Source organism: Brachyistius frenatus, unplaced genomic scaffold (genome assembly GCF_029030835.1).
Source record: "Brachyistius frenatus isolate BFR_SWC_R1_liver_20210118 unplaced genomic scaffold, ASM2903083v1 Contig_76, whole genome shotgun sequence".
Classification (NCBI taxonomy): Eukaryota; Metazoa; Chordata; class Actinopteri; family Embiotocidae; genus Brachyistius; species Brachyistius frenatus.
In genome coordinates this window covers 1,055,910-1,068,551 of record NW_027210675.1, presented here as the reverse complement: position 1 = coordinate 1,068,551, position 12,642 = coordinate 1,055,910, and the positions used below count along the sequence as shown (strand labels likewise).

General features: G+C 42.4%; 2 protein-coding genes across 5 annotated transcripts; one reads left to right on the top strand and one right to left on the bottom strand.

The window, feature by feature from the left end:
* Positions 1-243: 243 nt before the first annotated feature.
* Positions 244-7,784, top strand: rars2 (arginyl-tRNA synthetase 2, mitochondrial). Of its 3 annotated transcripts, none has more exons than XM_069708530.1 (20): positions 244-385; positions 484-557; positions 689-791; positions 1,212-1,295; positions 1,364-1,464; positions 1,542-1,597; positions 1,968-2,051; positions 2,124-2,200; positions 2,404-2,562; positions 2,680-2,786; positions 3,289-3,384; positions 3,559-3,619; positions 4,200-4,276; positions 4,940-5,064; positions 5,960-6,027; positions 6,109-6,218; positions 6,796-6,891; positions 7,004-7,078; positions 7,222-7,285; positions 7,575-7,784. In XM_069708530.1, exons 1-20 carry the CDS (start codon positions 350-352, stop codon positions 7,659-7,661), a joined length of 1,740 nt encoding a protein of 579 aa, XP_069564631.1. In that variant the 5' UTR covers positions 244-349; the 3' UTR covers positions 7,662-7,784. The 3 variants fall into 3 exon arrangements, with proteins under 3 accessions (XP_069564631.1, XP_069564633.1, XP_069564632.1); XM_069708532.1 differs by having other exon boundaries at positions 367-385; positions 693-791; XM_069708531.1 differs by lacking the exons at positions 244-385; positions 484-557; positions 689-791; positions 1,212-1,295 and having other exon boundaries at positions 1,448-1,464; positions 1,925-2,051.
* slc35a1 (solute carrier family 35 member A1) lies at positions 6,891-12,145 on the bottom strand. 2 transcript variants are annotated; one of them, XM_069708534.1, is made up of 9 exons: positions 11,972-12,145; positions 11,491-11,671; positions 10,945-11,104; positions 10,209-10,361; positions 10,042-10,108; positions 9,602-9,778; positions 9,389-9,523; positions 8,612-8,789; positions 6,891-7,037 (listed from the first exon to the last, which is right to left on the bottom strand). In XM_069708534.1, the coding sequence occupies exons 1-8, from the start codon at positions 11,979-11,981 to the stop codon at positions 8,656-8,658; spliced, it is 1,017 nt and encodes a 338-aa protein (XP_069564635.1). In that variant the 5' UTR covers positions 11,982-12,145; the 3' UTR covers positions 6,891-7,037; positions 8,612-8,655. The 2 variants fall into 2 exon arrangements, with proteins under 2 accessions (XP_069564635.1, XP_069564634.1); XM_069708533.1 differs by lacking the exon at positions 6,891-7,037 and having other exon boundaries at positions 8,609-8,789.
* Between the last annotated feature and the right edge of the window lie 497 nt (positions 12,146-12,642).

Sequence of the window (12,642 nt, the reverse complement as noted above, 5' to 3'; positions counted from 1 at the left end):
TATTTTTTTACATAAAAAAAAAAATTCATGCTTATTTTGACGTTAGAATTTAACGTTATATTAATGTATTTAAGGTTTCAGTGTTTTTGAAGTAATTAAAAGGACCGGATGGAAGATACTGATTTACGGGAGAAGCGGGGATTAAAATCAAACGCACGTTTTCTATTAGTTGTGACGCTGTTCTGGAGCGAAGCCTGTGATTGGTCGAGCTCAGAGGAAGCGGCGTTGTAAAGGAGGAAGTAACGCAGCTAACATGTCAACGTGAACAGACCGCGGACAGATTTATTTATTTTTTTCTCTCCTCGACATAAAAGTTTAACGTTACGTGTTATTTGCGCTCGTAGGAAACATGGCTTGTTTCTTTAGAAGGAGAATCGCAGCGAAGGTGATGAAACTGAAAGTCTCTGAAATTAGATAACACTGTGCAGAGCTGTCTGGGAGCAGGTGACATCTTTATCCTGTTGTTGTTGTTTTAATATCCAGCTGAGCAGGGCGCTGCAGCAGCCCGAGGAGGCCTTCATACCAGCTCTGACAGCAGTTCCAGTTATGAAGAAACAGTTAAGTGTGTTTTGTGTTTGCTCGCTCGTAAAAATCTGCCGAGATTGCTCCACGTGTGCGTCTGTCCTGTCCTCTCTCTCTGTCTCTTGTCTCTTGGTTTGTTTACGTGTCCTGATCTCGTGCTTCTCAGGCAGAGTGCCGACTTTAAACTGGCTGTCGGCACGTTACGAGTCGGCGGGGTTTTACCGTCCGGCGGAGACGTCCAGCTGCAGGCGGAGACCCTGGCCACGCAGGTGAGACTCGTCCTGTTACAGGTGTGTTGACATCTGTCTGTGTTAAAAACAGCTGCGTGAAACTCACGGAAATGTCATATTTTCCATCACCTGCGTCTGCCCACGTGACGTGAGAATCAGCTGTTTATCTTCGGAGTTCGTCGCGGGAGCGTCTCAACTTCTAACGTGCAATTGCGCGAGTTGCAACGACGTCATAAAGGCAACACACGGAGAGAGCAGTTGCGCATTTGCGTACTTAAGAAGCTGGAAACAGAATGCGCTAAAATACTTGATCAAAAATGGGTTGCGGATGAATCCTCTTTGAGTCACTATATTTTGGCTGAACACGAGCGTTCACGTTCTCGGTTCATTAAACATCAGAAAAAAAAAAAATAAAAAAAAATAAATCAACCGTTATTTAATCCAAGCTGTGTTTTCCAGTTGAAGCCGGACAGCGTGGTGGAAGACGTCTCTGCTGGACGTGGACTGATCAACTTCAAAGTTCATCGCCAGCTTCTTGTTCAGGTTTGTGAGCGATCACTTTGACAGAGTGAAGAAAAGTCTCCACCGTTAATCTGCTTTGTGTGTTTTAGAAAATGCTGGAGCCATTTGGAAAGGGGGAGGACCACCGATTTGGGTTAAATAGTGAACTTTTTAATCATCTCAAACAAGGAACAACATTAGTGGAGTATAGGTACGTTTGTTTGTGTGTTTCTCTTCTGTACGTCTCCCGCTTTTACAGACTGTAAGTAACGTGTTGTTTTGTTGCAGCTCTCCAAATATCGCCAAAAAATTTCACGCTGGACACCTACGATCGACAATTATTGGTGAGTTTGGGCTAAAGTTCGTTTACTACCGCAAAACTCATATTCATTCATATGAATGCAAGTGAGCTGCATTGTAAACTCCAGCCTGACCAATAAATCTGTCCGGGTTTGTTTATCAGAGAGTCGCATCAAGCTCGTTTTAGGCTATAAAATCTCTGGCTTTTGTACATTTCATGGTTGCAATTCAAATAAATAATAAATGTAAGGGAACTTGATTAAAAATGGGCGTTAATGTTGTGGGTTTTGTGAAGAAAATTAATATTGAATACACCATTATTGGATTTTTTTTTTTTTAAAGGCCTAAAGATCAATTATTTTCTTTCACAGTGAAATTACATGTTGCAATAAAAGATATAAACTCCATCTCCAGGTAACTTCATAGCGAACCTAAAGCAAGCTCTTGGAAATAATGTTATTCGAATGAACTACCTCGGAGACTGGGGGATGCAGTTTGGTGAGTATATCGTGCAGAATATTCAACAGTGGATTTTTATCAACAAAACCGTTGACCGGTCTCCGATTTCAGGTTTGCTGGGAGCTGGTTTTGGACGATTTGGAAATCTGGAAAAATTTAAACAGAATCCGTTACAGCATTTGTTTGAGGTGAGTTCGCATGTTTAGAGAAAGAAAAAAAAAAGAGCTGCTCAGCGGCTCTCTAATCATCGTGTTTGTCATTAATTTACACGGAATCAAACACGCCGAGAGGGTTTTTTTTTTTCCTTACGTAGTCTGAAATGCTGTTAAAAGGTGCTTTTGTCCAACAGGACCCTGGTGGTTTGACAGCATTTATTGTTTGTGTTTTGCAGGTTTATGTTCGAGTGAACAAGGAAGCAGAGCACAACGAGGAAATGAAGCAGGCTGCCCGAGACTTCTTTAGACAGCTGGAGCAGCACGAGAGCTCGGCCGTGTCGTTATGGCAACAGTTCAGAGAGATCACGGTGAAGGAGTATCGGCACGTTTATAAGGTACGACCGGTCACGCAACTTAGTCCACACTCGGCTCTCTAAAACGCAAAATGTCTGAACAGTTATGATGAATCTGTGCCATAAAACACGACTGAGATTCGTCTTGAATCTCTCCAGCGGTTGGGGGTCCACTTTGATGTTTACAGCGGGGAGTCCTTCCACCAGGATCAGGCCCGGGAGGTGGTGCAGCAGCTGCAGAGCCGAGGCCTGTTGAAAACCTCTGAGTACGTGACGGCCTTCCAGCGGTGACTGGCGTGATAGACAGCAAGTAAACATGTGCCGAGATGCCGACCGGGGGACCCGGGGAGCTGAGCAATGAGCTGAAATTTGATTTAAAATGAATTGAAGCTGAAGATTCGCATAATAATGATATGCAACCCGCTTCAGTAAGAAGTTTTTTCAAACTGTAATTGCACCTTTTTGGGGATTAACAGGGACAACAACTTTTGAAAACCACCGTCAGCGGCAAAAACATGCGGTTTAAGTACATGTAAAGTATTACTCAGCGTCCCGTTTCACCAGTTACCCGCCGAAGAGCTCTCGCTCAACACTGGACCGATCTCAGAAGTTGTTCCCTATTAGTCACCAACTAGATGAACTCGTGTTTTTTTTTTGTAATTATTTTTTTTTTTAATTGCACTTGAAATTGATGTACAATAGATCAAAGATAAACACCCAGCCGGAACCTTTGTGTGCTGGGCTTGATGGGAGTTTTTGCATTGACAGGAAGGGGACTGGTGTTGTGGATCTTTCCCCTGATGGAGACATGAGCAGCGTCTGCACACTCCTCCGCAGTGACGGAACGACCCTCTACATCACCAGGTCAGAAGATGTTTACAACTGCGTTGAGACTTTATTTGTCCGCAGGATCAGAGATGATGTATCGTCATTGTAATTTTTAGCCTTCTCATTGTGGAAATACAGGCATTGGAAATATCAGTCTCGACTATTACTTCTGTACAGCAACAGCTTATCTCGCGTTTTTCTGTGTTTCAGAGATATCGCCGCAGCTATTAGCCGAAAAGAAAAGTACCAGTTTGATGAGATGATTTACGTGGTAAGGACACTTGTTCGTTTAGTTAAGTTAATGTAGTTAATAATTTTACTGCAGTCAACGGTGAGGAGCAAAAAATGGAATTGAATTTATCCTCTGAATTATAGCTTCATTGTTTTTGTTTTTTTTGTAGATGAAACAACTAATCAATTAATTGAGACAATATTTGGCAGATTAACAGAAGATTAAAATAATAGTTGACTATAGCTGTCTTGCACAGTATCATAGTGTCATTAAAGGTTATTTTTTTATATACTTTGTTTGACTGGAGAAACAAATGTCAAACGTTGTGACTAACATCTGAATAGTCAAACACAGAAATGCAGTGTGTCTCTGCTGAAAATTGTTGATCTAGTTTGATAATTATTGATGTCACTGTGAGCCTGTTTCCTCCTTTAGTCGCTGCTGTTCTGTGTTACAGTAAAGCAAATTATAATTTAAACAAATGTGTATTTTAGTGATGTTTTGAACTGTGGATTCAGATTTTCCTCTTGCACTACTACTATAAAAAGTCAGCCTTTCTTTTTAAACTCTGCTAATGCCTGTTTGTTCAATCTGTATTTTCTTTTCTTTTTTTCTTCAGACCGACAAAAGTCAAGAGAATCATTTCTCCCAGTTATTCCAGATCCTGCTCAATATGGGACATTCATGGTCTGACAGGTAACTGGAGAAATATCTGCACACAACACGTCACGCTTATAACACGGGCAGGTTTAATCAAAACTGTTTGATGTTAGGTCATTTGTAGTTCTTATATTTAATCCTACATACTGCGTCATTTAAATCACAAAATGTCAGATGGAAATGAACATTATCTTTAAGATGGACTGACATCAGTATTTTCACTGCCTCTATCGTTACTTTATCACTTTGTCAGATTTCCACCCAACGCAGACATGTTTTAATTATAAACACGTTTAATTTTGCTCTCGAAGATGCCTTTTGTCTCGTGTGAAGTGTTGTTTCAGTGTTAAAATTCATCTTTGATGTATTTTGTGTTAATATTGAAAAAAAATTCAACTTTGGACTTTTACTCTACAACATTTCAGAGGGAACATATCATAGTTTTCTACTCTACAATTATCTGACAGCTGTAGTTACTTTGCAGTTTACACTTTTTTCTTTCAAAACAAATGATACTCTTAGACATTAGGATATGTCAAAACACCCGACAGTCTAAAAAGTACTGAAAATTAGCTCCACTTATCACTCAGAAATAAGGGGTACTTTTACTTTCAAGTATTCTTGATTTTTTTAAAAAAAATTTCAATAATGTTGTTCAGATACTTTTATCTGTGTCCGTGACGTGATTACTGGTTGCAGGTGTCGGCACGTGTCCTTCGGTCTGGTGCGGGGCATGAAGACCAGGACCGGCGACGTGGTGTTCCTGGAGGACGTGCTGGACGAAGCTCGGGCTCGGATGCTCCGCAACATGGGCCAGTCGAACAGTAAGGCGGTTATTAAGCAACAGAGAGCGCACGGGACCCGGGGCCGCACATCTATCTGCATGTGTTCCTGTACTTCAAACTCAACCACGTACTCAATGCAAACTGGTGTGTGCAATGTGAATATTGTGACACTCTGAAGCTGATCAATCATCACGAGGGCTTTCTACGCAGCACTTCGTGGGCCGCATGCTGCCTGGTCTGGTGTAAACTTGTGATATTGTGTAGGTGCAGCTCACAACAGGAAGATGGCGCCGTGTCCCAAATGCCTACCGCTTCCTCCCTGTGAGTTGTTAAATAGCAGGCTGGAAAAGTGCCAAAACAAAAGTGTCATTAAAGTAATAATCACGCCTAGGACAGAACGACCTTCTTTTTCTCCCACAATGCATTGCAAAACTATAACTTACAAGTTGCTCACGGCTGTAAGAAATTCAAATTGGGAAGAAGAGTGCTGACGGAAAAATCTTGGGTCGGTTTGCTGTCTCTTGTATTCCTGAGTCACAGCTGATTGTCATGCAAAGGTGCTGGTATTGCGTCATTTCCTGTTAGTATATAAAGGTGAAGGGTGTTGACTTCTTGGATACTAACTGCTAAATCAGTAAACTATAAAGATTAACATGTGGTTTAGAATTGGGCCACAAACACTTCCCTCTCAACCACACCTGTCATTTACTTCTGTCAGGATCATTTAGGGGGTGGCGCAATAGAAATTCCTTCATTTAAAAACTGCTGCTGCTGTCATGGCAACAGGAACAAACGTGGGAATGGAAACAGATTTCATCATGTGTCATCATGCATATTTAAACCTTTTTAAAGAGGGTAATACAACTGCTCGTTGTGGGAATAATGAAGCTGTATTTGGGGACTGAAGTGACTCCAGCGCTCGTTCTCTCCACAGCCACAAAGGAAATGGACAACCCGGAGGACACGGCAGAGACAGTGGGGATCAGCGCACTCATAGTCCAGGTGAGCTATTACAACTAAAAAAAAAAACACGTTTTATAAAACTAATATCCAAATGCGAGCTGTTCCATTTCTTGGTTTCAGGACTTTAAAGGCCCCCTGCAGTCGGACTATAAGTTCGACTGGGACCGGATGCTGCAGGCTCAGGGCGACACGGGCGTCTTCCTGCAGTACACGCACGCTCGACTCCGCAGGTCTGTTTCCAAACTACCTCCAGAGCTCGAATAGTCCCGATGTCACTTGGCTACTGTGGTGATTTGATTGTTTGAATCTTTGACATTGTCATTACCGATCATCTTAATACTTTTGGTTCATCGTTTAGTTGATGAAATGACAGAAACTAGAGGAAAGCGATGTCTTCGGGTTTCTTGTTCTGTCTTGAGTTCAGAACTTTACGATATTTAATTTAAAGTTATATAAAACTTAAGAGCAGCAAATGCTACTTCAGAGAAGCTGGAACCAGAGACTATGAGGTGCGATCAGAAAGTTCAGAGGCTGTTACTGCTGCGCACTAACGGGAGTGCAGCGCAGTGACCTTTGGGGAGAGCTGTATTTAAATAGCGTACCAATAAAGTCTTAACGGCTGTTTAGTCACGTTTATGATATAAACGCACCGACCGAGTTCATTCGCGTTGCTTTTATGTTTGTTCGCAATAAATAGCCGCGACCTTTCGCGCAAGTTTTCATCAGCACTGAAACTAGAACCTGCGTCGTACGGCAACTCTGCTTCCAAGGAAAAGAAAGACCACGGAAATGTTAATTGTGCTGCAGTTTAATCCGGAGGAACGAAGGTGCAGAGGCAGCTACATTCGATCCATCTCTTCTACTGGAGCAGACGAGTATCGGCATCCTGCAGCACCTCCTTCGGTAAGCAACTTTTCCAATTCCCGTGTCAAACATGAGGCAGTGAAAGCAGCCGGCACGATCTCACAGCGTGTTTCCTCTTGCTTTCCCTAAATTCTCCCGTGTGCGTTTGCAGCTACGACGAGGTGTTGAATCAGTCTGCCCAGGATCTGCAACCGAAACACCTAATCAGCTTTTTACTGAAGCTGTGGTAAGCTGCAGGATGTTAGTCTTAAGGGTTGGGTCTTATTGCTGCTCAGAGTGTTTACCCGTTTCTTTACATCCATGTAACCATAAATTACGGTCAGTGGGTATAAACCTACTCTTGTGTTCTTGCTCTCCGATGCCTTCCAGCCACCTCGTCGCCTCGGCACACAGAGAGCTGCCGGTGAAAGGAAGCTCGCAGGATGTCGCACAGGTAGAAACAAACAAACGCTTCTTTCTACGTGCGAATCTGCGATTTTTTTTTTTTTTTTCTTCCTTTTGTAAACATGCAACATTACACAATCGGTAGATCCTCATCTTCCTAAGCACATCAAAATCAATAACATAAGTAAATATTATCTTTTAAATACATTTCTTTCCGCCTACACGATGGTGTTCGAGCCACCAATAAAAAAACAACAAGTGCTTTTGCAGTATTACTCTGCAAACATTAAATAGATCGTGTTTTAAAAAGTGTTATCTTATTTGCTAAATGTCAACAGGCAAGGTTACGACTGTTCAGCGCGGCCGGCTCCGTCCTGTCCAACGGGATGAGGATCCTGGGCATCACACCGGTGCACAAAATGTGAACCTTTTAAGACCGTTAATGTTTCATCAGGATTATTTCACTGCTGAAGGTACCAGACTGCTATAATGTTAAAAGAAATGTTCATTTATACTGTAAATACAGAGCCTTACATTTTTTTTTTTTTTTTTTTTAAATAAAATCATCATCATTAAATTCAGTTGTTATCCGTCAACTTTAGTAGGAATCGGTGTATTCTGACGTACGAGAGAAAAACTTAACGTCTCTTTTTAATCCATAATTCTGTTCAGTTTTAATAAAATCTTTAAAATAATGTTCAGAACAGAAGGCAACACAGACGTGACACAAAAGATACAAGACATTGGAAAGATGGTAGTACAAACATGCAGCCTGTTGTCATTGTTTCAAGTGAGTTCTCCTGTGAGTTGGATACATTCAGAAGAAGTGATTTGGATGTTTGACAGTCACATTTCAGTTTAAACTGACTAACTATTGATTGGGAAAGAAAAAAAAAAAAAACCTCCATGATAAGGAGTTGTGATATTTTTCCGCCCCCTCATCACACATATAAGGATGCTTCAGAGTACGAGTAACAAAGTCCAGTTACTACTTATCAACTCCGGCGTGGCTGAAGATGAATTCCACGACTTCAGTGATTGATTATTTGCAAACTTTACAAGCAGCGAGCTGCACGGGCCAGTTTTCAAAAATGTTTTGTCTTCTCAACTGAATGATTGTTTGAATCTGGCAATGAAAAGATGTCTTCAAATTATCTGGAAATTGATAGTTGTGTGACCAGTCCCGTGTGTGTGGAGGGTGGAGCAGGCCTACGTTAAAGTGGAAGTTGTCATCTGAACTCGGGTGTTCACTTGAGAAATAGCGTGAGTGGCTCGCTACTCCCCCCTCTCCCTCTCCCCCAGTACCTGAACTCTTTTATATCCCCAGAAAAAAAAAAAAAACATGACCCCCCCCCCCCAAAAAAAAAAAGCCCACCTGGTCCTCCAGCGATAAAGACTTCTCTGCTGCACGTCAGTGATTCACACGGTGACCAGTTTCTGTTTGGATTCCTTCTCCATGTTCTTAAGCCCCACGCTGGATGTGTCTTGCTTCGGCAGTCCGTACAGGTAGATGGAAACGCACACGAGGAGGGCTCCGCCTGCAAATGTGATCGCTGCACAAGAAAAAAAAACAAACTAAAATGAGACACGACTCTTGAATTGACAAACAATTTTACACGTTCTCTTATTGCCAAATAATTACGAGGGAATTCTCCCAGAAAGAACTGAGTTGGTGACAACTATGGGAGAAAACTAAAGTTCCCCAAAAGCTCAATTTAAACCCACGGAAACATATTCATTCTTAAAGTAAATTGGGCTTCCAAGGAGACAAATTTGACATTTTTCCGTATAAAGTTGGCCTGCTGTGCTCTCATGCCTGCTGTTTCATCCGCTGATAATTAATTGAAAGTAATCACTGCATATTTTTCAATTAGAATCAAATTGCACCGTCCTTATCAGAAAGTTTAGGAGTTTAAAGCCACATTTCAGTTTTTTTTCTTTACAGAGACCCATGAAGCGATACTGAATGTTTTATAAAGTGTAGCTTAAAAATCAGCAAATAAATAAACACTTAAAACTTGAACAAGACAAGAATGTAGTCTGATAAAGGCCGAAAATCGAGGTTCTTCTTCTGAGCACGCCGTATATTTGAATGTTTACAACCTACACCTCATCAGTATGCTAACAACGTGGCTGTAAAAAACGGACTTACTTATCTGGAGTCCAAACAACAGGACAGATGCCACGGTGGAGAGAACAATGGCGGCTGCAGCGGAGAAGCCCTTCATGATATTGTCGGTGTACTTCACCACCACCGATGTGTAGAGACCGCCGACGCTGGCCAGGACTGGAAACACAAAAGAGAGCAGGGTCAGTCAGAGCGTCAGAAAACCGAGGAAACGTCCTCAGGTTTTGCCATACTTACATACTACGAAGCACACCCAGGGTGTATAACCAAAGAAGAAGCCTTTCTCCAGGACGCTTTCTCCATCGGTCGCGTAAACGCCAATCAGGGTGACCACAATGCCGGACAGGTACATCTGGATGTTCCTCACCCACAGAGACGTGTCTGAGCTCTTCAACACCTTCTCAAAGTACACACCTCAAGAAGTAGAAACAAAACTGTCAGGTACCAAAAAAAACAAAACAACGCAAAGTAAGACACTTCACCTTAACACTGCTTTAACCGACTTTTGGCGAGATGTCATTTGGAATCGGTTTCTCGTTTCAGTGCACATCAAGTGTTGCTTCGGCCGAGAGTTTGTTTAGCCGCTGAACGGATTTGTAGGGATGTTTGGTCGCTGAATCAGATTTGGACAAACGGATGGAACCACATCTCCCCACAGAAGCCAGCAGCATTTTTACCTGCAAATCCAGAGCAGAGGACGGCAATAGCGATGGCCATGAACCCCTGGACGGGGTTCTGCTCTACCTGGCGAGAAAATGAAACGATAAGGTAAACACAGCCTGTAGCTTTACTGAGGAATCAGGACGAGGGTACACGTTTAAATTTGAAATCGTCCCGCCCTTACCTGAACTTTAGTGGCCTCCGCGGGCTTCCACTGGACGAGTGTAACGCCTCCACAGAGCATAAAGACAGAGAACCACTGCAGCCGGCTGAGAGAGCGGTTCAGCATGAGGACCATACACAACGCCGTGCACGGGATCTTCAGCTGATAGGTGACCTAAGTAGGAAAACACAAGTCAGCCACCTTTTACTGTTTACTGGGTAACTTCACACTTGCAGAAGCATTTCGACCGTTAATTCAATACTTTGCAGAAGCCTCTTCTTCCTGCAGGTCCCCCAGGATCACGTCAATCTTATGGGATATGACCGTCTTGATTTGCTGCTTTAATTGGGATATTTTGAGTTTTGAATTGCTGGTTGGACAAATCATAAAAGTCTTCAAGACAGAACGACGTTGGAAATTTTTCACTATTTCACGAGTGATCGATTAATGTGAATGCGATCGGCAAGATAGAAAAATCACACATCGTCCATTACGTCAGCATAAGCATCAACATTTTGTATTCAATAATTGTGTAGCCATCAATGTGATATAATTTGAACAAAGATAGTGCAAAAGAGCGTTATTCTCTACACTTAGAAAAAAAATAAATAAACGGAAACAACAACCCTAAAAGATATCAGATCATAAAATAGCTTCGACAACTACTCGATTTACTGGTTCACAACCAGCGAACGTTGACCACACCATGCCTTCTTTGTTCATGTTAAACACCAACGAAACAGGCTTCCGATCGTACCTGATAAACTGCTGCGTCGAGGTTACTCAGAGCGACGAAGGCCATGTTATTCTGAATTGCGTACACCACCGAGGGCACGCTCAGCTTCAGCAGCTCTTTGGGGCTGAAGAAAATATGCTCCTTTATTGCACTCTTGAGTCTGGTGAAGCTTCCCGTTTCTCTGGGAGAGTAAACAAAAACAACAACAACAAAAAACAGACCAACTAAGATGAAACGTCGACACCAAATAGATGTCGATTCCCCGAGCAGAGGTCTTCAAAAATCCACATCTGTGATGTCGTTGGTGTTTTTTTTTTTGAATTTTCAACATTGTGATTCAACTTTTGTCATTTTTCTTTTTCGCAGCTGTTACATTACTGTGAATATATATATATATATTTATTTTTTTATTACTCAGAGACCACTTCCCTCCTAAATATGAACGCATCGATTATTACCAGCGTATATATATTAATGAACCGTGTGTCCAATGTGGTGGATCCCTGTGGTTTACAAACCCCTTCATGAGCTCCCATGATAACAGCGGTCGAGTGACCCGACACTTACTTCGACAGCATCCCCAGACTCAGGATTAATTTAATGACCTCGGTGACGCACACTGCCGTCGTGGAGAAGTACATGTCCCCGGTGGAGATGGTCCTCGTGTACCGTAGTGCCACCGTGTACGCAGCGGCCACCAGCGTCATCACCGTCAGGCAGTACAGTTTGAAGACCACGTTCACGTTTTCTGAGAGAAAGAAGAAGAAAGAAAGAAGGAAATAAAAAAATAAAAAAAAAGGGGTGGGGGAGATGAAGATGTCTTAATTATGTCAAAGTATAACGTTTACACCAGCAAAACAAAAGATCAACTTCAGTAGTTATGTCACGTTTCAAAAAGCCGCGTTACGACTTCGCGGAGTAAATACGAGCACGTGACCGGCCGGTCGGTCGACAGCTCCGTAATTCAGATAAGATATTATTGTTGTTTTGTTTACTAAATGTTCCCGAGAGCTAACGTTAGCTTCTCGTGTTCACCGATGAAACTCACCGCCGGCCATCGCTGCTCCGCTTCGTGTCCGTCCGAGTGGCAGGAAAGTCGGCTAACCTGCTTGCCTTACATGCCATTAAAAAAAAAAAAAAAAAAAAAAAACACCAAAAAAAGAAGAGTCGTGTCCGGAGAAGATTGAAGAATGCTGCCCGACCTGCTGCACGTCGAGTTGACCCGAGCCTTACGTGCAGTTTCCTGTCTGGCGCGACACCAACTGCGATTCCCAGAATGCAGCGCGAGTCGAGGGTGCGTTTGTTTTTGACGCCCCGATTTTTTTTAACCGGCGCCACTCCGGACGCGTCTCCAAGCGAGCGGGTTGCCACGTGTGTTCGACGCCAGGCGGCGCTGCGCAGCGCTGAGGTCGTGACGGAGCTGATGCTTTCTGTGAGTCCGCGAATCTGCGTACGTCATACTATAGTATTACTTTTTGCTGATTTTTGGGTCGAAGAAAAAGTCATACTATAGTATGACGGTTTGGACGACATACTATGGTATGACTTATTCTTCATATTTTAGACAACATATTAAAGTATTAAGTATTTTAATTTTTTTGGGCCAAAAAAAAATGTCATACTATAGTATGACTTTTTGGTGATTTTTTTTGTCGATGAAAAAGTCATACTATAGTATGATGGTTTGGACGACATACTATGGCATGACTTTTTCTTCAT